The sequence below is a fragment of the Lonchura striata genome, chromosome 7, assembly GCF_046129695.1.
Source record: "Lonchura striata isolate bLonStr1 chromosome 7, bLonStr1.mat, whole genome shotgun sequence".
Lineage (NCBI taxonomy): Eukaryota > Metazoa > Chordata > Aves > Passeriformes > Estrildidae > Lonchura > Lonchura striata.
The window spans coordinates 37791613-37815127 of NC_134609.1; the positions used below are offsets into that span (position 1 = coordinate 37791613).

Genomic DNA, 23515 nt, shown 5'->3' on the forward strand with positions numbered 1-23515 from the left:
GGGAGGTGAGCACAGCAAACTACCAGGCTGTAAAAGCTGGAATCCGGCCTTGTGCTGCCCCAGTCCTGCAGAACTCGTGGATCTCCAGTGGAACCATCCTCTGTGGTCTCCAGCTGAGTGCTGAGGGTGTCTTTAGAGGACAGGCGGAGCCAGGTTTGGGTGTAGAGGGACAAACCTGGACAGGGCAGTGCAGGTGCCAGGAGGGTGAAATTGGGAAGAGGGATCTGCACCAGAAAAGGTTGGAAAAGGGTGGTTCAGGGTGGGAGGGTGGGGAAAGAGCTGGGCAGAACAGGATCTCTGCCAGGAGCGTGGGCACTGATGGTGCTGAGATCCATCTGAGAACAGCCTTTAGCAATGGGGCAGGTTTTACACCCATAAATACAGGGATGGGAGGTGTTGGAGGAGGAAGGCCAGTGATCCCTTTGCTTTCCTGTGCTCTGGAAGGAGCAATCCCATCAGCTTCCCCCTCCTGCTTCTCCTCTGGACACAGCTCAGTGCTCATTCTCTCCTGGTGCCGGCGGATCAGAGCGCTGCCCGAAGAGAAGCTCCTGTTTTGGCAACTTCTCCCATCCAGCTCATCAGCTGTTGGCCACAAATATTTGCCAGAAGGATCTGTGGTTTCCTTTTGCACCCCCTCAATGCCTGTCCTGCCCCTGGCTGTCCCTGTGTGCTGCAGGTTGGGTAGGGAATGACAGTGAGCACCAGGATTTGGGCACGGCACCCTTTGTTTAAATAAATAAATGTTTGGACACCACTCCCAGGCACTCTACAGGAGCAGGAGCTGGATTTTGATGGGTCCCTGGGGGTCTCTCCCAGATCAGGATACTCTGTGATTCCAAGATGATGGAAGGAGCAGGTGTTGCAAGGTTTTGGGAGCAGACAGGGCTCCCATAATTTGGCTTGCAGCAGCAGCAGCAGCAGCAGCAGCTCAGCCCCTGCTGCTATGGGTGGACACAGAGTAGCCCATCTTATTCATATTATGACCATTTTCCCCCCAAAAAAACAACCTAGTGGGACTGAATTTGGATCTGCCAAGTCTGCATTGCTGTTTTTGAGGTTTTCCCAGTTTTGTGCCAGAGCTTTTTCCCTTGGCACGTGCTGCTTGGCTCTTCCAGGGGGGTGATGCTTCCCTGGGCTCTCCCACATCCCAGGGAAGTGCCCTGTCCCTGGGGCTGCTGCTGCACCTTCTGATGAGGAATAGCAAAATATTCTCTATTTGTGGCGAGGCTTTAAGCCCTGGATATATTTAAGGCACATCACCTGGGGAAATTTGGGGTGTTCACAGGTCTGGCCATAAATTAACAGCAGCAAAAAGTCACCATGATTTTCCAGGAGGGCAGGAGAGTTCTTGCTCTTGAGGCAAGGCAAGGGAGGGTGGGGAAGGAAAGGTGAGGCACCCCAGAACATTTTAATTGCATTTGTTAGGTATCCCTTCAGTTCAGCTGTCACCCAGTGAAGTGCAGGATTTTGAGTTCAGAAACTGCAATTGCTCCAATTCTGCTACCTTTCCCTTCAGCCTGCCCTTCCTAAACTCTCTATGTGTGTGCTTTCCAGCAGGAAAATCACCTTTTACCACCACAAAGAAGTGCTCCCACTTCCAGCTGCTGCTTGGAGTTGGGGTGTGTGTTTTGACCAGGGAGGAAAATCCACGTGGTGTTGGATTTTCATGTAAATCAGCCCTGGTGTGCCCTTGCCAAAGCCTGGCAGGGTTCTTGCTGTCAGCTCTGTGCAAACACTTTTATCTCCTGCCACCCTGAACACTTTTATCTCCTGCCACCCTGAGCCCCAGCAAAAGGACTTTGGCCATTTTCTGTTAAATAAACATTATGTAAGAGGCCTCTTCATTGCTGTGAAGATTGTGGGGGCTGTGAGAGCTCTGAGAGCCCTCACACCCAGGATCTCAGGTTTTGCACCAGCCACCTGCTCATGCTGAGGTGATGGTTGTTCCAATTTTCTGCCCAGGACCTGGCCAGGGTGTAGCAAACAAGCTGCAATCAAGGTTTCTGTCCTGCAGGGATGAGTGAGGCCCTGGCACTGGGGAGTTGCCCATCATTACAGCTGATCCACATTGCCTTCTCAGCAAAAAAAGGGATTTTTGGCCCCTAGAACAAGGGGGCCAAAAGGCTTGATGCAGCCAGTTTCAGGAATTCTTCCAGGCCTTTTAATTTAAATTAAAAAAAAAAAAAAAAAAAAAAAAAAAAAAAAGCAATTTTTAAAGTTATTTTCAGTCTCTTCATTGCCCATCAGAAGAGGTTTTGTTTCGGAAGGTTTACAGAGAAGATTGTGGCCTGAGCATTTTGAAGAGAAGAGTTTAGTTTTACCCAGTTAACTTTAGTTTTACCCAGTCCCAGCTTGGGTGGTTTACAGAAAGGGAGCTCTCCTGGTTTTACAGTGAAATTTATGTGCTGTAGGAAAAGGCCACCTCTCTAAAATGATCTGGTCTTGCTTGGGAGGGATGAGGAACTGAAAATGAGGAGAGGAAAGGGAAGTAAATGCTTTATGGGTTTATATTGCAAAACAAATTTTCTTAATTAATTTATTATTCCTCCATAGAGGTAGTTTGAATCCTGTTTCTTAATGATTTGGAGGTTCACTGAGGGAAGAATGCACATTTGGCCACCTGTGCTGAGTGGTTTCCCTTCTGTCAGCTCTGCCTGATTCCTTCAGGGGATCCATGAATCCCAGGTGGGTTTGGACCCTTCTGCTGAGGCTGAAATCCCTGTGCTGTTTTTGCAGCCCCTGGGGAGGTCACAGAGTGCACTCCCGTGGCAGCAGCGATGGGGAGGAACCTTGTTTCAGGAGGATGAAGATTGTAAAGAAAACATCACTTTCTTTAGACTCATTTGGCACAAAATGGCACTGGGAAGAAGCTGGAGGCTCCTGGTCTTGGGAAGGAGGATGCTCTGTGGGAACTTTTCACCTTCCTCACATTTCCACAGGCAGGGAGGCATTCCGAGAGATCTGCCGAGTCCTTAGCACTTAAGCTGAGGTCTTTGCAGCCTTTTCTGCACCAAAAAAGCTCCTTGCTTCTGCAGTTCTGGGCACAGTCCCATCACCTGGGGGAGATGGGGAGCTGGGGGTCCCCAGAACCTCCACAGGAAAACAATTTGAAATATTCCCCAGGGCATGTTTTGAGCTGTCACCAGTCTTCCTTCTCCTCCTCCACCCCCAGGCACAGGTGCTTACAGAGCCACTTTTCCTCAGCTGTTTGCATTTTGTGGGGTGGGGCTGGCAGGACTCTCCATCACAAGAACAATTCCTTAAAACTCAATCTCTAATCAGCTTTTCCTGATGCTCCAGCAAATGTATATCACCTGCAGGAAGAGCTCCTGCCCCTGCCCAGCCTGTTCTGGCTCATCCCTGTGCCAGCACAGCAGCTGCTCCATGGTTTTGCCAAGCTCACCCTGAGGTTTTGGGACACAATTTGGGAACCGAACATTCCCAGGAGCACAGCGGTGTCCAGGGAGATCTGCCAGCCCACAGGGCTGCCTCCAGGGCCTGCAGGTTCCTTGGGAATCCCAGCCAGGAGATAAGGTATCAGGAAATCTTGTTTCTCCCCAGCAGCCAGTCCAAAAACCACCGGAGCCAAAGGGCAGTGCTGAACGTGACCTTGAGGTGCTGACGCAGCCACAGCCAGGAATGTTAACCCTTGGATCAGGGATGCACTGTAGGAAAGGTGATGGGAACTCCTTTCCCTTCCCTGAGAGGGGAGGCAAAATGCCAGAGGTGCTCCCAGCTTTTAATCCCCACCACAATGGTGGAGGGAGAGAGGGCTGGTTGGAACTTCCCTCCCCGCTGCACCAACATCTCAGGGTGAGATGGGTCCTGTTGCTTTGGGGAGAGACCAAGTGTGGGAATCCAGGGCTTCCCTCTGTGCCCTGGCAGGTCTGGGGTCCCCCTGGACAGAGCCCCCAGAGACACTGTCTGTGATCTCTGCCCATGGAAAAGAGTTTTCCATCTTACAGGATGAATTACAAGCTCTGAGTGTTTGATAGAAGTAATAATTAAACGTGGCATGGGTGCAAAAGTCAAATTTTAGAATTCTAGATTAGGGGTCCAAAGGGGACAAGATGCAGGAAATTGGGTGTGTCTTGTCCTTTTTCTCCTCCTTCATGCCCTCCATGTCTCACTGTGGTGTTGGCATTTTTCTGTTGGTTCAGGCTGGGGACACACTGTCCAACGTAGGTGACAGATATTGGCACGTTCTTGTAAATGCAGCCCAGGGAGTTTCTGGTATTTAATGTTTGTCACATCCCACTGAGGGCAGAGCCCCACACGCTGCCCTGCAGGACAGAGCTGGGCAGGGCAGCAGAACATGTGAGAGATAAACAGAATAAACAACCTGGAACCAGCACAGACCAATTATGGCTTCTTTGGCAATGGGGCTGAGAGACAGAGACTTTCTACAATCTCAGGATCATCAATAGCACAGATTCCGACAGCCAAGTGCCAAAAGCCTTTGGATAAAGCGATTTGAGCAGCTGCAGAATTTATCCAGGCCTAGCTGGGACTTGAAACAGGTGGGGGAAAAAAGTGGGTTTTAATAAATAAAGTTTTTGTTAAATAGAAATGCATTAATAGAAATAGTTTTGCACTTAAAATACAATCGTGTTTCCAAGTTCTTCTAGTAGAGCGTGGAAACCCTGAGCACTGAACTTCCAGGAGGATCAGGAGTCACATCCAGCCACCATTCCACAGGCTGGCCCAAGTTGTGATGAGGCAGAGGAGGAAAACAATATTCCCAAATTCCTCAAGCTGCAGAGCCGAGCAGTGCACTGCTGGAAGGGTTATTTTGGGAGAGGGAGATGCTGTCTGCAGCTTAACAGAAACACACGGGGAAAAACCTCCCATCGCCTCCCCGTGGGATTCAAATTATTGATTGGTTTCTCCTTATCTTGTGCCACGCTTGACTCATGGGGTTACTCAACAAGAACTTTCCAAGTGAACTTTCCAGCTGGGAGCTGCTGGGTCGGCTGAGAGCTCAGGTAGGCTCGGGGCTCGTGGCTTCAGCATTTTTGGGGCAGTTTAATCAGTGGGCTGCTGAGGAGTGGGGGTGTGTGTGATGCTGAGGAGCTTCAGGCTGGGGTTGGGATAGTTCTGGACAGCTCAGGGTGCCTGGCAGCCAATGCCACGCTCAGGCAACAAAGAGGGCAGGCAGGAAACCTGTAACTTTAGATTTGTTGTCACTACAATGTTTGCTCTGTGAAATTCAGCCAGGAGTGCTGTAGCAGAAGAAGCTGATAAGAGAGGTCACCTGGAGCAGGTCTGAGTGACCACTTGGCTCTCTGCTGATGTCATGTCTCACTGCAGCCTTTTCAGGAGCAGAAGTGCTCATTCCAGCTGGTGTTTCCTGCGGGCTCATTGTTCCCAGGGCACATTCCCTGTGAGGAATGGCCTGCAGGCAGGAGCTTCACCAGAGCTGGCAAATGTCACTGCCAGGAAAATCAGATTCTCTGCTTCGTTCTTCCCTCTCTAACCACAGAATAATCACAGACTGGTGTGTGTTGGGAGGGACCTTGAAGCTGAGATTCCTAAAATGATGTTTATTATGGTAACAGTATTATCTTCTGCCGTGCTCTGAGCTTCAGCATCTCCTACAGCTGCTCAGAGAACACAGGATCTGGTGGAATATTGTGGGGCTTATTGCCAGATCTCATCAGAAGGGTGAGCAAAGTGTCTTGGGAGACACGGGGTGGGGAATTTGGATGCTCTCCCTGTCCTGTCAGGCCTGGTGTCAGGAAGTGATGGCTGCCAGCAGGAGACACATTTTTGTCATAAGCTGAAATAGAAATCTCCATTTCTCATCCCCCTCTGTGCTGCTGCTGTCTCTGACACCAGGCTGGGGGACACAAGAGGCTCCCTGAAGGTGGGATATGAGCTCTGGGTGGGATGTGCCCCTCCCTGGGATGTCCCACGGGCTCCTTTCTGCTCCCACAGTGGCCCCAGCATGCCTGGAAAGAGATCCAAGTGCTCCTGCTCCCGGCTGGAGATGATCCTGATCGCGTGCCTGGTGCTGATGATCTCCCTCACCGTGGTGCTCCTGGTCCTGCACTTCCTCACCAAAAACACCAATGGCAAGTGGGGCTATCCCAGCCCCTCCGAGCCCTCTGCTCCAGGGGGTGCCCAGGCCAGGATTTAAATCAGAGGGGGACAGGTGGAGGTCTCAGGTCACTCCTGAGCTGCCACCACCACCTCTGCACGTGGTCCCTTCACCCAGCCACAGCAGCAGCTCTCTGGCCGTGGATGCGCAGCCCCAGGGATGGGATCCCTTCCTTCCATCCTCCCTTCCCTCTCTGTGCCTGCTGAGAGCCTCTCACTCCCAGGATTTGACCAAGGGGTTTCACAGCCCCATCACAGCCCACTGATGCCTCCAACCCCATCCCCGGGCACAGGCACGAGGGTGTCAGGAGCTGGACTCAACATCTCACCAGTGGGGCCTTCCAGCTTCCAGATTTTGGTCTCAGATTGGATGGAGTTCACACCTGAGACTCAAAACTTCATGTTTTTAGGCTGTAACATGCCCGAGTTTTGCACAAGTGCTTCTCCTCTGTATCGGAGCTCTTGGGGGAGGAGGAGGAAGAGGAAGGTAGTCCCAAAAGGGTGGCCCAGTTGGCTGGTGTCATTTTAAATGCAGAAATGGCATCAGTCTGTGGCCAGTGTGAGTGTTTCCCTTCTCCTGTGTTTCAAGTGACAGCCCAGGAAAGGCCAGGCTGGGAAGATGGAGCGTCCCCTGATCCCAAAGCAGCTGCCTGGGGAGGGCTGTGGGAACAGAGCAAGCACACAGAAATATTTCATATTTTCCCACGGTGTTATCTCAGCCTGCAGTGATCTGTGGCTCTGGGATTTCCTGAGATGCAGATAACCTTTCTGATTGATTATGGTTTGATAGCCACCCATGGCTTTTCTTCCATGGGTTTGCCCATCCTGGAAGGAATTCTGCACCTTCCTGGTGGTTGGGGTGAGAGAGACCTTTCCCTCAGCATTTGTCTGGAAATCACTGCTCAGAGCTGTTTTTCCCTTCTCTGAGCTTCGGCTGGCTCTGCTGTGATTTTTTGGGGGAAGACCAAGGCAGCACTGGACACAGGATGTGTTGGACATGTCCTTCTCTCTCCCCTAGTCCTTTCCCATTAGCTCCTGACACACCATCCCTTTTTTCTTACTGCTGCTGAGCTGAATTGTGTCAAACAGCACTTGGACCTGGTTCCTGCATGGTGCTGGTGGGCTTGGAGGGTTTAACTGGGAATGCTGGGCTGGGTTTAACTGGGAATGCTGGGCTGGGTTTAACTGGGAATGCTGGGCTGCTTCCCCCTCGCTGTGCATCACCACCCATCTGACACAGTCCAGTGGCCCCTCTGCAGAGCTCCCTGGCTGGTTCTTCATGCCTGCTCCACCCTTTGTCACCACAGAGGCCTTCACAGCCTCAGCACATTGAGATCCCACTGGAAATCCCCTCAGAGCACTCAGCCAGAGCCCTTTGGCCTCTTTTGTCCCCAATTCTGCTCACTCACCTGCCCACTGATCTGCCATTTGTTGTTACAGGCTGCACCAACAACATTGCAGAGGAGGCAAAGTACTTGGTGGGTGTTGGCAGAGCTGACTGCACGGGGCCTGTGGCACAGGTCCCTCTGGTGAGTGGGGGGAATTCCTCATGGGGGTGGTGAAATGCTGATTTTTCATCCTTTGTGAGTATTTTTTTGCAGGATTTCTCGTTTAGAGCCTCTGCCTTGCCAAATGTCACTTTCTTTAGACTCATTTGGCACAAAATGGCACTGGGAAGAAGCTGGAGGACTCCTGGTCTTGGGAAGGAGGATGCTCTGTGGGAACTTTCCACCTTCCTCACATTTCCACAGGCAGGGAGGCATTCCGAGAGATCTGCCGAGCCCTTAGCACTTAAGCTGAGGTCTTTGCAGCCTTTTCTGCACCAAAAAGCTCCTTGCTTCTGCAGTTCTGTGCACAGCCACGTCACCTGGGGGAGATGGGGAGCTGGGGGTCCCCAGAAAAATTACGATGTTGTCGTAATTTTGGAGAAGTGTCGCCTTCAAACATAAGTTGAAATTCCCTTGAGGTTTGGAGCGCTGTGGGCTGGTGGAAGGGGGGTTGGAAGGAGATGGGCTTTAAGGCCCCTTCCAAGTCCAGCCATTCTATGGAATGTGGGGCAAGACAGAACGGGAGCTCGGAGTTGTTGAGTGACCCCCAGGCATATCTACTCAGGAAAAGTAGAGGGATAAACGGCTCCGTGTTTCTGATGGAGCTCCTCTCTTGCAGATGGGATATGCCAACCCCGACCAGGTGGGTGGGGGGCTCCTCTCACGCCTCTACAGCCGAGCCTTCATCGTGGCAGAGCCCGAGGGCTCCAAACGCGTCGTGTTCGTCAGCGCCGACATCGGGATGGTGTCCCAGAGAGTCAGGCTGGAGGTACAGGGCTGTGAAGGAGGGGCTGGAGAATCCTTTGGCATTTCCTCGGGGTGATGCTGTGTCTGTGCTGGAGAAGAGCTTTGGGCCCCTCAGCAAATGAGGCTGGACTTTGCTCGTTCTTCTCTTAGCGGGAGAATCACCAGGAGGTCATTGGAATCACAAATACATTATCCTGGTGCCCCTAGTGCAGCGCAGGAGGGAGGGAGGTGTGGGAATTGGAAAAACAGAAACTTCCACAGACACAGAAAGGTTTGATCTGCAGCCTTGGGAGAAGCTTGGATTGATGTAAAAATACAGCACACAGCCATTAAGCAGAAAACCCATAAACTTATGTTTCTATAGTTGTAAGTAAGAATATGCCTTAAGTAAGTGAGAAACTGCATTGATAAGATGGTGAAGGGTTTATAGTGTAGGGGTGTGGCTGTGTGGAATAAACTGAGAGTTTAGAAGTTATAACAGAAGCAGATGTGTATAAGTGTGACAGAAGCCTATTGGGCAAAAATATCCACAGTAAAATAAAGGAGATGGCTTAGAAAAGCAAAATAAACCTTGTGGTATCTATCCATTGGGTGAGAAAGTTCTGTATTGCCTTGTAATGAAGAGCTTGTGACTGCTTTGAGCTATGGCCGAGTGCTTGCTCCTCTAAAATCTCACAGCCTCTGAGACTGATGTTTATCTGAGCAATAAATCGTTCTTAGCCCAAAAATAGTCCCATCCCTTCATTACAAAGAGGTGAAAATGATAGGGAGGTGCTGGTGAACTGTGGATCCTTCTGGGATGATCTGGGATGCGCTTCAGGTTGGATATAAAGGTCTTTTACCAGATATTCCTATTTTGAGCCTCCTGCCAAGCCAACAGCTACGACCTTGTTGTTGTGCCAGGCAGCAGGAGAAGAGTGAGGAGGGGGATGGCTGGTTGGGGTTTTTAGGAGCACCTCCTCGCCCTCAGGTGCTGAAGCAGCTGCGGAGCAAGTACGGGGAGCTGTACCGGCAGGACAACGTCATCCTCAGCGGGACCCACACGCACTCGGGGCCTGGGGGGTACTTCCAGTACACCCTGTTCTGGATCACCAGCAAGGGGCTCGTGCAGCCAGCCCTCAGCTCCATCGTGAATGGCATTGTGAAGGTCGGTGTCGCCCAGCTCGGCGTGCTGGTGCCCAGCGCGGCTCTGGCTGTGGTGTTTGGGGTGGCACCTCCACGTGGCACAGCCCGCTTTGAGGTGGGCTTGCTTGTTTGCAGCTCAAAAAGCAGGAGCTTTGAACCCTTTCTTCAGAGACAGCCGTTGGTAGTTCAAAAATGTTGTCGTAATTTTGGAGAATTTTAGATGAGTTTAGGAAAAAACATCCCAAACAAACAAGTGTCGCTGTCAAGGCAGGACGGGAATGAAGAGACTGACCAGATCAGAAGGCTGTGAGAGTAAAACTCCCATTTATTCAAAATACACTGCTCTTTTATACAGAGCTTTGTGAGGACCAACTCCATTAGTCCTGAAGTGAAAACAACCCAAAGCATTGGTGCAGAGTGCTTGATGCACAGTGATAGAACTTAACTATAAACAATGTGAAAAACAAGAGAGATAAAGAATTATTTACATTCTTCTCCAGTTCTTTCCCAGGCTTTTGCCTGGATAGAAACTCTCAGTTTCTTCCTTTGACTGAATCTGAGTCCCACAAACAAGCACCCCCAAATTCCAAGAAAGGGTTGGGGATGGACAGGGAGGGAAGGAAAGAGTTTTTCCAGATAACTTCCCATGTGCCTTACAGACTGATGGCCCTGTCTTGCTGCTTTGCAGAGCATAGATATTGCCCACGAGAACATGAAGAGAGGAAGGCTCTTTATAAACAGAGGCACGGTAGAAAACAGCCAGATCAACCGCAGCCCCTTCTCCTACCTTGCGAACCCGGAGTCCGAGCGGAACAGGTAAAACCTCCCCGGGCAGGAGAAAGAAATAACTGCTAGGAAAGGGCTTGGAAGCTGTAGGTGCCCTCCCTAAGCATGAGGAATCAGTCAGGGATGTGACCTTGTGCTTTATTTGACAAATAGAGGCAGAGGGCATTAAAGTGTTGTCCTCGGTGCAGGAATCTGGGTTACCTCCATTCCTTGGAGGAGCAGTGCCCGAGGACAGTGACGGCCACAGCTCCTCCCTCGCCTTCCCAGCTGGTTCCAGGTGCTTCTCTAAGGCCTTGCTGTGTGCTGGTGGTACCTGGAATGACCTTTTCACATCCTTGTTCAGCCTAGTGGGGATTTCACCTGCCAGAGGACCAGAGCACAGCCCTGACTCTGACGGGATTTCCCTGCTTTGCTCCCATCCAGGTATTCATCCAACACGGATAAGGAAATGGTGCTACTGAAGATGGTAGATGAAGATGGACACGAGCTAGGCCTTATCAGGTACTGACCACCAGAGCAGCAGGTTTTTCTCCAAACCCTCATTATTTTTTGTAGGAATGAAGATGTTCCTTTTTTCCCAGATTTTTGCATCACTGACTCCTCCTCGTTCCTTTGAATATTGAAATATCTGCAAAATGTAATTCTCCAGGTTACTGCAAGAGTCAGTTCAGGTCTGAAGGAGCTCTTGGTGGCCCTGACAATGGCAGTGACAAACTCTTGTCAGGCCTCAAGGTCTGGATTGTTCAGCCATGAGCCCCCTTGGTTAGGAAGGGACAGGATGGGAATACTCTGCTTTTGTTAATCCATCCCTAAGCACCATGAGCCTCTGTGTGTATTCTCCCAAAGAAAATTCCCCCAAACTGGGAATAGGAAAATTAAATAGGATTGAAATCCAATAGGATTGAACAGGTCAATTGCCTCTGCACAGAGTGAACAGAGCATTTTCACTTTTTTATTTCATTTTAATTTCATTTTTGACCTCTTCTCAGCTGGTTTGCTGTGCACCCGGTGAGCATGAACAACTCCAACCACCTGGTGAACAGTGACAATGTGGGCTACGCCTCCTACCTGTTTGAGCAGGAGAAGAACAAGGGAATGCTCCCTGGAGAGGTGGGAGCACCCAAAGGAATCGGGGAAACAGGGCTGGGACGGGGAGGGTGAGCTGGGACAGCAGGGCAAACACAGGAACACAAGGATTGAGGTGAATGCTTTGATTTATTTCCTTTTTCAGAAGGGAAATTGAAAGGTGTACTCTTGACATTCCAAACTGGTAATTGGTGGCAGTTATTCAGACTTGAGGAATAACTCACATTTATTTTGATTAAAATCTGGGGAGGTTGTGGTTGCCTCATCCCTGGAAGCGTTCAACCTTGAACAACCTGGGAAGTGTCCCTGCAGCCAGTTCCAATAGTTCTTACCTTGTAAATCAGTCGTGGTGAACACCTGGAAGGGAAAAAAAATCCTGCTCAAGGTGCTCCAATGACCCATAAACATCTGATCAGCAACATGAGGAGCTGGGGAGAGCTGAGGTGGAAGAGGGGGAGGAGGAAACACTGTCTGCACGCCAAGGTGGTGTGAAGTTTGTCTCTTTTCCCTGCAATGGCAGCACATGCATCCAATTCTCCCCTGCTCTTCCTGCCCTACCCCTTGGGATGTGCCCAAACCCCCATTCCAGAGCTGCCAGTGAGTTTGGGAATGAACCAGAGCCCTGCTTGGCGCAGCAGCCGCAGGGAGAGCTGCGGGTGGGCTTTGCAGCTTTCCCTGCATGGCGCTGCAGCGCTCCCCTGGCCTCGGCAGGGCTCCTTCGTGGCCGCCTTTGCCTCCTCCAACCTGGGAGACGTGTCCCCCAACACGCGGGGTCCCTTCTGCGCCAACACGGGCGAGTCCTGTGACAACCCCCAGAGCTCCTGTCCCGTCGGAGGGGTGAGTGTGACCCACCCGTCCCCCTCTGCAGGGCCCTGTGCTTCACCCCCCTGCACGGGGAGGGCACTGGAAGTTAAAAATCGCCTTTTTGCACTGCCCCGGATGCCACTTCCAGGGATTGACCGCGCTCTGTTCCTCGCGCACCCGATTTTTGGGTTGGTCACCCCAAATTTAACTTGAGTGTGGCAACCCCCTGGCTAAATGTGATGTGGCCTGCAAGAAGCCCTCAGTTCCCAGCTGGCAGTGCCAGCTGCTCTCCACAGTCACTGATCACCAAATAAATTTCCCAACAGGCAGCCATGTGCATGGCCAAGGGGCCTGGGAACGATATGTTTGAGAGCACCAGGATTATAGGGCAAAATATCTACTTGAAAGCAAAGGTAAGGGATATTCTGCTTTCTGAGTGTGTGTGAGTGCTGCTAAGACAGGAATTCATGCTCATTTCAACAACTTGGTGAGCCTTGTGGATCCCTTCCCCCTGGATATTCTGTATTCTATCTTCTGTCTCCTATATTCCATATTCTGTATATCTTGTGTCTCCTTTGGTGAATTTTTGTAGATTCAAATTACTCTGAAGTTCCTTGATCTTGTTTTTAAGGGGTAAATGAGCTTTGCAAACAGCTGGTGATGTCTCTGTCTACTGGAATCAAGAGGACCTCAAAGCCTGGAATTTGTTAGGCTTAGGACAGCATAGGAAATCTTAATGGTGGTGAAAAATTTCCTCAGGTAGAACACATCTGATTAGAAACCTGAATTTAGACTGGATAACACATACTTTTATTTAGATGCATCCTTGCAGGTGTTGTCATTTGAAAATGCTGGTTTGGGGTTTTGATCTCAATGTTCCTCACTGGGCTATGATGAGGATCCCTCATCCATTCATCTCAAAGACATCATGATGGGAAAAATCCTCCTGGGAGAGCTCAGAGACACCACCACACACCACTCGTGGGCCAGTTTGGCATCACATTCCCAAACTGACACAAGTGTGAGGTAAAAAGTGTTGCTGAAACCCCCACAGAGGATGCTCCCCTTGCTCTGCTTGACCCTGCGTTTCCTCAGCCCTAAGGGTTCCCTTTTGTCACCTGTGGGCTCTGAAGCCACCCTGGACTGAATTTGCTGGTTCCCCTCCTGTGTGATGTGAGAGCAGTGAGTGCAAGGAGAGCTTTTGGTGGCATTTCAGGAACAGGAGCTTGTAGGAACTGGAGCGTGTCCAGCAGAGGAGGGGGACCAGGAAGCTTGGTGGTGGCTTTTGCTCTGTTTCTGCAGAGGCTGTGCCCTGAAGTCACTCCAGGCTGGTTGTGCCTCTGTCCCCAGTCCAAGAGTGCTGGTGTGTGCATCAAACACAGGGGAAAAACCCTGCTGCTGCCTTTAACACCCCAGACTCCTGGCCTTCCAAGGCTGTGCCCTCAGCTCCTTCTGGGAATGTCACGAAACCTGTATAACTTCTGGCAACCTTCCCCATGGACCAACGTGGGGCTGGAAAACCATTCCCCGAGGGGCTGAGTGTGTGCAGGAAATACCTGCAGCTGTCCGGGGTGCAGCAGATACATGCAGCACTCTGAGCCATGAGTGGAGCAGAACGCTTCTTCCTCACAGAAAACATTTTCCTGCTGGGCCTAAGATGTGAGGAATGCCAAGAGGCGGCCAACAGGGGAAGGGAGTTGCCACCCTGCTGAAATAGAGGCATGTTTCAGCTGTAAAAGAGACAGGGACAGCTTGCAGGGCTCAGTGTGACAGAAACAAAGGGACTTGGGAATTTCAGATTTACGCCTGGAAGAGGCCCCAGGAAGGTGGAATGAGGAAATGATCCGTACGGCTCTTCCTGACTGCTTGTCCCACAGGAATTTATTTTCCCCCTCATGTGTCCCTTAGGAGCTGTATGAAAAAGCCTCCCAGGAGGTGACGGGAGCCCTGAGCTCAGCCCACCAGTGGGTGAACATGAGCAGCGTGTCCGTGGAGCTCAACGCCACGCACACGGTGAGAGCGGGGAGACGCCGCGTTCCTGCAGCAGCACCCGCCACCACGGGGGAACGTGGGCTTTGTCTCTTTTTCCTTTTCTTCTCCCCTCCTGCTTTAGGTTAAAACCTGTAAGCCAGCCCTGGGGCACAGCTTTGCTGCGGGGACTATTGACGGAGTGGGGGCTTTCAACTTCACCCAAGGTAATCTTTGGGCAGATCCCAATGGGGGCATCCCCCAGATGGACTGAAAGCCCTGGAGTGTCACTTCTCGGCATCCAAAGGGGTGGTTTTTGGGGAGGTGGAGGAAACTCCCTCACAGGTTTGTCTGTGTCCATGTGGGAAAAAGATACGGCCATGCCCTGGAGGAAGGAGAGCAAGGGATGGGATGGAGATTAGGGAGAAGGAAGAGCTGGTTTGGGACTGTTCTGCTCGTTTCTCCTCATTACCTGCGAGCAGGGGGTGTAGGAACAGATTTTAAAGAGGTTTCCCCCTTAAGGCTCAGTAGAAGGGGACCCATTTTGGGATCAAATCCGGGACCAGCTGCTGGGAGAGCCATCGAACGAAACCAAAGCCTGCCACAAGCCCAAGCCCATCCTCTTCAACACGGGAGAGGTAAGGACACACCTGTGTGTGCCCTGGGGAGTGCAGGGGTCGCTGGGCTGGGATCACAGATCCCAATCCCTCCTGGGCTTGTCAGGGAGCTCCAGGCAATGTCAGTGATGTCTGGTGAAGAACAAGGAGGGAGCAGGGGCTGCGTGGGCTCTGCAGAGCTGCTGCTCCATCGATGCCAGCCCATGCTCAGGGCATGGCTTGGTGTTTTCTGAGCTCTCCCCAAATCCTGCTTTACAACTCTGACTGGAAATCGCTGCCCCTTTTCCCACCTGATGCTCCCATTGGCACTGAGCAAACGCTGCCGTGCAGAGGGATCATGTCCAGGGTTCTTCAGAGCACTTCTGCATAAGGAAATTCATTGTTATTCCTTTCACCAGCCTCGTTAAAAGCTTCCCTGCTGTCACTTCGTGTTCAATCAGCTCCTCACCTCAGCTCTCCCCAAAAGAGGCCCCCAGCTCCTCCCAGCCTCCTCCTCCATGCAGGATGGTGTTGCTGAGAGTAAATTACACTTTATTCTTACAGCTTTAGCACATTTTAGGGATGCTCTGGCAGGCCTCCTGCTTCTGATGTGCTTCAGAAGCTTTTGTCATTCATGTTTTGCCCCCAGCAAATTGCTCCTCAGAAAAAAACCCCTTTTTTGGCTCACTGGAGTAGGATTTTTCATCTCCTCATCAATCCCAATTCTATCCTTCTTCCATGCAGGTGAGGGGTTTTTAGGTGCTACCCTGACCTTTTTTTACCCACTTTGCCTAAAACTGCCCCTCTTGGCAACCTTATTTAGGGATTTTTTTTTTGGTCTTACCTATAGTATTTACTTCTGCCTTATGATCCATCATATGAAGGTAAAGCACCCTCTCACGTGTTCCACAAATAAATTTAATTTACCAGTAAATTCACAAAATAAATCCATCTGCCTGGTTGATGACTGTAGGAAGGAAAACACCTCAGATTGTTTTGTTTGTTTTGTTTTTTGCTACTAAACCAGAGTATTTCTATGCACTTTTTCCTGCCCCTCAGATGACTCGGCCCCACCCCTGGCACCCAGACATCGTGGATGTGCAGATCGCTGCCATCGGGTCCTTGGCAATCCTTGCTGTGCCCGGGGAGTTCACGTGTGTATTCCTTGGGTCCTGCTGCATTTACTGCAGCCAGATTTCCCTCAAACCTCCTGGAACACTTCTGCCTGCAGGTAGAAAGGGGGAGGGTAGCCTCAAAATTCTCCCCAAACTCACCCTGAGAACGACTGAGATGCACACAGGCTTCTTGAATCATTCTGGTTGTAACAAAATGCAGTTTCAAGAAACCAAAGGAATTTGCTAATTCTGATTCTGTTTTTGGCACCAGAAACGCCACAATGATGAATTGCACTGACTGTTGGTGGTGCAGTGATGCAAATTTAAATAGCATAATGATTTATCTCTGGTACCTTTATTTCTACCCTGCCCTGGGGTGCCTCCAGCCCCTCCCTGGTTGTGGTGATGGGTGTGAAATGTTTTGAGGTGTTTTGGTTGAACTGGAGCACAGAGGCTTTTCAGGGATGTTGGGCAGTGCTGGAGCTGCTGTGGGAATTTCTGGTGGGTGCTGCAAGTCCAGCCAGCAATTCCTGCTTTAGATCCCTGCTCTCCAGAACTCCAGGGAGGGTCGGGCTCTGCTGCCAGGGAACAGGGACAGGACAAGGGGAAACGGCCTCAAGCTGGGCCAGGGGAGGCTCAGCTGGGACAGCAGCAGGAATTTCTCCATGGAAAGGCTGCTCAGGCCTTGGCAGGGCTGCCCAGGGAGCTTTGGAGTGCCCATCCCTGGAGGTGTCCCAGGAAGGGCTGGAGGTGGCACTCAGAGCTCTGGGCTGGGGACAAGGTGGGCACTGGGCACAGCTGGGACTCCGTGGGCTGGCAGGGATTTTCCTACCTAAAAGATTCTGGGATTCCCTGATTCTGGAGCCTGACTTTGTTCCCTCCATGCCCCAGGACCATGTCTGGACGCAGGCTGCGGGAGGCTGTTAAAAGTGTGAGTTGCTGAGGTTCCCCTGAGCACAGCACATCTGGAACTTCTCTTTTCTTGAGCCTCCTCCCAGCTGGGCTCATGGGGCTCGTGTCCCACAAATGTTTCCTTCTCCCATTTTCTTCAGACAGATTTTCCATCTGCTTCCTGACAGGCAGGAGAAATGAATATCCTCCCCAAAACACCAACTGCTCGGGTTTCAGTCCTTTAAGCCAATTCCACAGGGATCCAGGCACAACTGATGCCAGCAGGGGTTTGGCTCTGGGATGGAGGAGTTCAGCTCCTTAATCCCTACCAGGATTCTGCAACATGAGAACAAGTGCAGAAAAAAAAAAAAAGGACAAAAGTAGTTTTTCCTTTTGATTGACACATCCTGGTTGCAGCCTAAATAAAACCCAATCCCAGATGCTGTCTCCACAATTCCCTGGGCCTTCTTATACTTATATCCCTGATTTTTTAAAAAGACTATACAGACATCAGCTTCCAAAAACCCCCTCGATTTATGGGAATGTGAGGTCATTTGTCTGTTTTTTCACTGGGGAATGAATATGAGACCTTAAAAAAGGCAAATTGCACTTGTAGGTTTGCATTCCTGGGCATCCAGCCCCCTTCCTCCCATAACTTTGTATTCTGTCATAGTTAATAATAATTATAATAACAACAATAACAATGCCAACTACCATAACAACAATAACAATATTGATATAATAATAACAATGACAATAATAACAACAGTATAGTTGTGCATTAAGCAGTTGTTTCAAGGTAAGGCTTTTATTTCCCTCCTTAGGAATTTGATTCCCATGGGACACCAGGGATGAACGTTGTGATTGCAGGTCTGTGCAATGTCTACACCCACTACATCACCACCTATGAGGAATACCAGGTAAATGTTAAAACTGGGGATTGAATCTGAGTTCAGCTTTTTGGCATCAAGGGCTAATAATTCATGTGAAATGGTGTGTGTTTAGAGTTCTTCTCCTTTGCCACAAAAACAGGCAGGGAGAACTGGGAGGCAAGGTTGGAAGAACTGGGGTTGGAAGAATCCCACCCCAAAAAGTTGGAGGAGGAGGCAAGTTGCATCATAAGCCTTTAAAAGAGGGTAAAAGCTGTGCTAACTGCAAGAGCAAAGAGGGTAAAACTGTGCTAACTGCAAGAGCAAACAGGCCCTCCCTGTTTGCAGCAGGTTGGAGAATGAGGAGTAACCTGAAATTGCAGCAGAAATACTTTGGCCAATTGTTGGGGCTGTCTCCTTATCAGAAAGGGAATAAATAGCCCACTGCTGATCTTGAGCTGGCTGGGATGGGATGTGCAAACCACCCAGGAGCCCTCCCAACCCTCCTCTCCCAAATTTTCCTTTCCAGGCTCAACGATACGAGGCTGCCTCAACTATTTATGGGCCACACACCCTTTCTGCTTACATCCAGCTGTACAGGGGCCTGGCCAAGGCTATTGCTCTGGTAAGCAGAATTTCCTACATGCCACAGCCTGCTGGGGACATCTAAATCTTAAGTCAGTGATGGTGGCTGTTGCTCACCGAGGCCACCCAATTGCTGCCCTCTCTCTTCAGAACCCACCTTGAGAAATGGTATGAAAATAATTCCTGTTATGGGGCTCTGGCACCCGTTGAGAAATTCTGGGGGTGTTGCAGGTCAAAGTGTAGGCAATCAGTACTTCTAAACCTTCAGCATAGCCTGAAGTTGCTGCTTTTCTACCAAAAAGAAAAAAAAAATCTGTGTTTTCGGTGTACCTGGCGGCACCCATTATTGCTGTGACCATGTGAATGGGCTGGAGCAATGGGCAGGAATATCCTGGGATGTTCTGGATTTAGGAGACCCCAGCAACAGAGCAGTGTCCTGCAGGGATTGCTCCTGCAGGCAGAGCACGGCTGGAGATCCTCTGCTGTGGTTTCACGTCACTTTAATTATCCCTACAATCCGTGCGAGCAGAGGCTGGGAGGCAGAGCTGTGCTTCCTCAGGGAATCATGTGGATGTGTGACAAGCACATTTTCCCTCTGCCAGAATGCCACTCAGGAGCTGTCCCCTGGTCCAGAGCCCCCACTTTTCAACGTAACCAGCGTGACCCTGCTGCCTTCTCTCGGCGCCGAGAGCGCGCCAGCCAACAAAACCTTTGGGGATGTGCTGGAAGAAGTGAGGCAAGAGTATCGAGAGGTGAGAGCTTCAGGGAGTCCCTAAAACCTGCTGGAGAAACCTTTAAATTCTCACCCCACAAGGCTGTGAGTTGAGGTGCCCTCAGACCAAACAGGTCTCGTCTCTCTGGTGGGCACGGCTGAGAAGGGACAGAGCATTTCCATTCCATGTACTGAATGGGAATAAAATGGGTGGATAAAGGGGGAAATAAAAGCCCTTCACTCAGCACAAAGAAGATTTCCCCTTCTGCTTCAAAACAAAATAGCAGTAGCTTAAGTAGGTAAATATTTTACAGTGATTTTTTTACAAGCAGCAATCAGATTAAATCAAAATGTCAGAAATTGTTCTGTTTTCAATGCTCAGCATTTAGATAAGATGTTCAGAGCAAGAGCTTTCACCTCATTGCTCTCTCCTTACTCCCTGCAGTAAGGCAGGGAGGGATTCTGAAAAATGTCCCTTATTTCCTCCCTTTTTTATGGGCAGTGGTGGAGTTTACCCAGCAAGCAGGACAAGTGGAATTGCAAGGCCCAGAGAAGCAGTTCAAAGCACAGATTGCCCACTGCTGCTGCAACAAGTGAAATTATAAATAATTTAAAACAACAGCAACAATGAACCAAGCACAAGAAAACACCACAAAACCAGCCCACCCCCTGAATACATCAAATAGCCTCTTCAAAGGATGCTTTTAATGTGCTGCTCAGCCTTTAATACAAATCTCAATTTCTCCCCCAGAGAGAAGTTGCTAAAGTGACTTTTGTGGGTGCAAACCCCAGGAACTCTGCAGAGAATGCGGTAAGTGTGATGGAATGATGCTGGAATTGGGGTGTTTGGGATTGATGGAATGATGCTGGAGTTTGGGATTGATGGAATGATGCTGGAGTTTGGGATTGATAGAATGATGCTGGAGTTTGGGATTGATGGAATGATGCTGGAGTTTGGGGTGTTTGGGATTGATGGAATGATGCTGGAGTTTGGGATTGATGGAATGATGCTGGAGTTTGGGATTGATAGAATGATGCTGGAGTTTGGGGTGTTTGGGATTGATGGAATGATGCTGGAGTTTGGGGTGTTTGGGATTGATGGCATGATGCTGGAATCGGGGTGTTTGGGATTGATGGAATGATGCTGGAATTGGGGTGTTTGGGATTAATGGATATTTGGATAGCATTTTTTTTCTTTGCTAGGAGACCAGGGGAAGATGTGTGCTTTGGGAATTCACACCACTAGAAAGCTTTTTGGGCAACAAAGTGAATTTGGGTTGTTTATGATCTCTTTATATTATTAAAGTTGTATGTGTTAGACCAGGCTGGTATCCAGGGCAAACTTGGTCTCTAATTTCCATCCTACCACCCTGCTGCTTTACTTTAACAAAACAAAGGAAATTAGAAAAGCACTTAATTCATTCCATCCCTCACCTTGCGTAGACATTGTGACCATTCTCTTCCTACAGATAAGTTTTTCACATCATTTATCAGCTTAAATTTGTGCTTTGGCAGTAAAACAGAACACTTTTGCCAGTAATTCCCACATTAGATGGTAAAACATGAGGAAGCAGAGTCCCTGTCCAGTTTTAAGTGCCACAGAAGGTGGGGACGTGCCTGTCCCTCAGTGTCTGCCTACCTTTGGTGGTTTTATTCCAGACTGAGCACAACTTCCTGACGGTGGAGAGATACTCCAACATTTCCAGCAGCTGGCGTGTGGTGCTGAACGATGCCTCCTGGGACACCAGGTGGGTTCCCTGAGCAATTTCCCCATCTCACAGAATCCAGGGAGTCATTCCAGTCTCACCTAAGGGCTTCATTCCAGAGCTCCCAGCTGCAGGTCAGTCTTGGCACTGCAGGTGATGCTCTCCAGAGGAGGATCAGCTCATATTTGGTGGGGTTAATTTGGCACAACTGTTTTCCCCTTGCCTCCAGAATCTAGAATGGAGGCTTGCAAATTTGGGAAAGGGAGGAGAGAAGGGCAGGAATTACAGAAGGTTTGTGCTCCAGCTTGCTCCTAGCCTATATCCGTCCCTGTGGCACACCGTGGGGATAAACAGGATGCCAAAGAGAAAACAGGACAGACTCACAGGGAAAACTGGCCAGGTGTGTAGTGTGAGAACCCCAGCCTTGTTTTGGGGCCACATGCGGTGGTGAAATTCCTCCTCCAACCCGTGCTTCCAAAGAAAAACTCCGCAGGCTTTAGCTGTTCGGTCTCAAGGCAGTTTATTGCTAGTTATCTAACAGATTATGTTCTTGGACTGCGGCTCTTTGATCAGCGGCCTGGGTAGAGGCACACACACCCCCTGACATCCTCTCGATCTGCTGCCTTCTTCATCTCTCCCTCCGCCCAGGGCTGCTGCTATCTTTTATAAGATATATTACGTATAACATGTTTACAATTATTCCCCAATACCTACTACCTACGTTGCCAAGTGTTTTTCTACTCTAAACCAATCTGTGAGTGCCAACATCAGCATGAACATGGAGGTAAGGAAGAAGAAGGAAGAAGGATGGGTTCAGCCCACTTTCCTCCATCTTAGAACTTCTGACCCCCATGTACAAAGTGAAAACCCCCCTGTACATGTGCTAAAACCCCCCTGTACAATACTAAAAAAATTCCCCCTCTACTTCGTAACTACTTATACTATACTATCTAACCTTTTGTGATTGCTTGTTCCACCCCAAAGTTGGTAATTCATTCCATGGCTCAAACTCAAAATCACAGTTGTTTTTCAGCTGTCTGCCAGGGTCTAGAATGCTTCTGACCAAGGCCTGGAACCTCTAAAAATGTCTGAGAGACATTTTGAGTTCCCACAGTGTAGCATAAACAGACAACAATTTTTTTAAAAGTTTGGAAGAATGAAAAGTGAAGGGTGGAGATATCAGCCTTCAGGAAAAATATCCACAAAGCAGCAAGGCTGGTGACACCTTTCAGTAGGTGAATCTTCATTTCCCCAAGAAGGGCTCCCTCAGAACCAGCTGAACAATCCCTTGTGTCCAAGAGATATATGGGGTTTTGGGGCTGAGCATTCTCTGTAGAGTTTTGGGGGTTGAACAGAAAGGATTCTGTAAAAGAAAATGGGCTTTTGATGTGGAAATGGGTGCCAGAAGTCCTGAGCTTAAACATGACAGACTTAGTGATTCAAATGAATATTTACCCTCTGTGTTTAGCTCTGCTCCCTGCACAAGGAGGACTTAAAATACACTTCCTTGGAGTGTCTTCATCTCGTGGCACGTAGTGAGCTCCAAGAAAACGGGGATTTCCTTGCTGACTGCAGTTTTGGGCCTGTTTCCCAGGTTTTACTGGAGCAAAGGATCCCGTGGCCAGAGCAACGTGAGCATCGAGTGGCACATCGCGGCCGGCGCGGAGCCCGGCGTGTACCGGCTCCGCTACTTCGGGCACTACAAGAAAAGATTGTCCTTCCTTCGTGTCATCACCGTCCCCTTTGAGGGCTCCTCCTCAGCTTTTCACATCACAGCTCCATAGGTGACCCCATTCCCTACAGCAAGGGGCAGGAAATTTGGTGGCTGGACTTGGATGGTTTTTGTGGCTCCTCTCCAACTCCAGATGATTCCATGATGTTCTGGGAGGGTTTTTTTGTGGCTCTGGATGTCACTGCTGCCCCTTGGGTGCTGCTGGTCAACATTTGGTGTGCAAAGCTCAACTTCCTGGGAAGTTTTGGCTTTTTCCTGCAGGCGAGTCTCCTCATGTGTCGTCACTCAAGTGGTTTCTATCCTGGCCAGACCAGGTTTCAGCTGATTCTTACTGTAATAATGATGTAAATTCCTCTTTAGTCATTAAACCTGTGCCTACTGATGGTGAATAGGCTCTCCTGGAGGCAATTAGATGGAAATCAGTAAGAATTGAATTTATGAGTTAAAGCTGTGGGTGAGGCAGCCCTGAACAGACCCCAGCCTGTTTTGCTGGAGCATCATGAAGGACCCAAGGCCAGCAGGCTCTGGCTGGATGAAGGGCCACCCAGAGTTACCTACAGGTGGGTCACTGGAAGGGTTTGTGTTCCCTCTCCAACCCACACAAGAGTTCATCCAAGCACAGCTTGGATTGCTACCATTGCAGGGTACAAGGACAGTGCCCAAACCTGTTAGGTGAAAGGGTTTCACCACAAAGAATGGAATTCACCACAGGAATGTAGAAGATCTTCCCAGGAGGGTTTCAGAGCTGCCTGGACAAAGCCATGACCACCCTGACCCAGTGCTGGTGGCAGGTCCCTCTTGAGCTGCCTCCCACCAGCGCTACCATGGGACAGCTCTACAGTCCCTAAATCTCCTCTGCCATCTATAAGTGGAAGAATCAGAGGCCACAGGGAGAAGAAAACATATTTCAGGTCTGGATTTAGGATTCTTGTAGGGCCTGACAGCTAAACAACTGTAAATGTTTAATAAGCTCCAATAATGTGTACCAATTTTGTATGCAATCTCCTTAATTCTTCAGAGAATCATCAATCAGATAATTTTGCCTCTCTTTAAAATCAGTAGGAGAGGATGAATTATTCATTTCCAACCAGCTGCAATCAGCCTCAGAGATCCCCATCCGGAGGAGCTCAAAGCAGTTGCAATACTG

General features: G+C 49.8%; 1 protein-coding gene across 1 annotated transcript; it reads left to right on the plus strand.

The window, feature by feature from the left end:
* Positions 1–5947: 5947 nt before the first annotated feature.
* On the plus strand, positions 5948–22420 carry ASAH2 (N-acylsphingosine amidohydrolase 2). The gene is made up of 20 exons (XM_021537056.2): positions 5948–6074; positions 7540–7628; positions 8266–8415; positions 9364–9540; positions 10207–10334; positions 10728–10805; positions 11294–11414; positions 12102–12227; positions 12521–12607; positions 14103–14207; positions 14308–14389; positions 14685–14800; positions 15818–15912; positions 16765–16804; positions 17589–17684; positions 18163–18258; positions 18821–18970; positions 19682–19741; positions 20590–20678; positions 22231–22420. The coding sequence occupies exons 1-20, from the start codon at positions 5948–5950 to the stop codon at positions 22418–22420; spliced, it is 2202 nt and encodes a 733-aa protein (XP_021392731.2).
* Positions 22421–23515: the final 1095 nt, after the last annotated feature.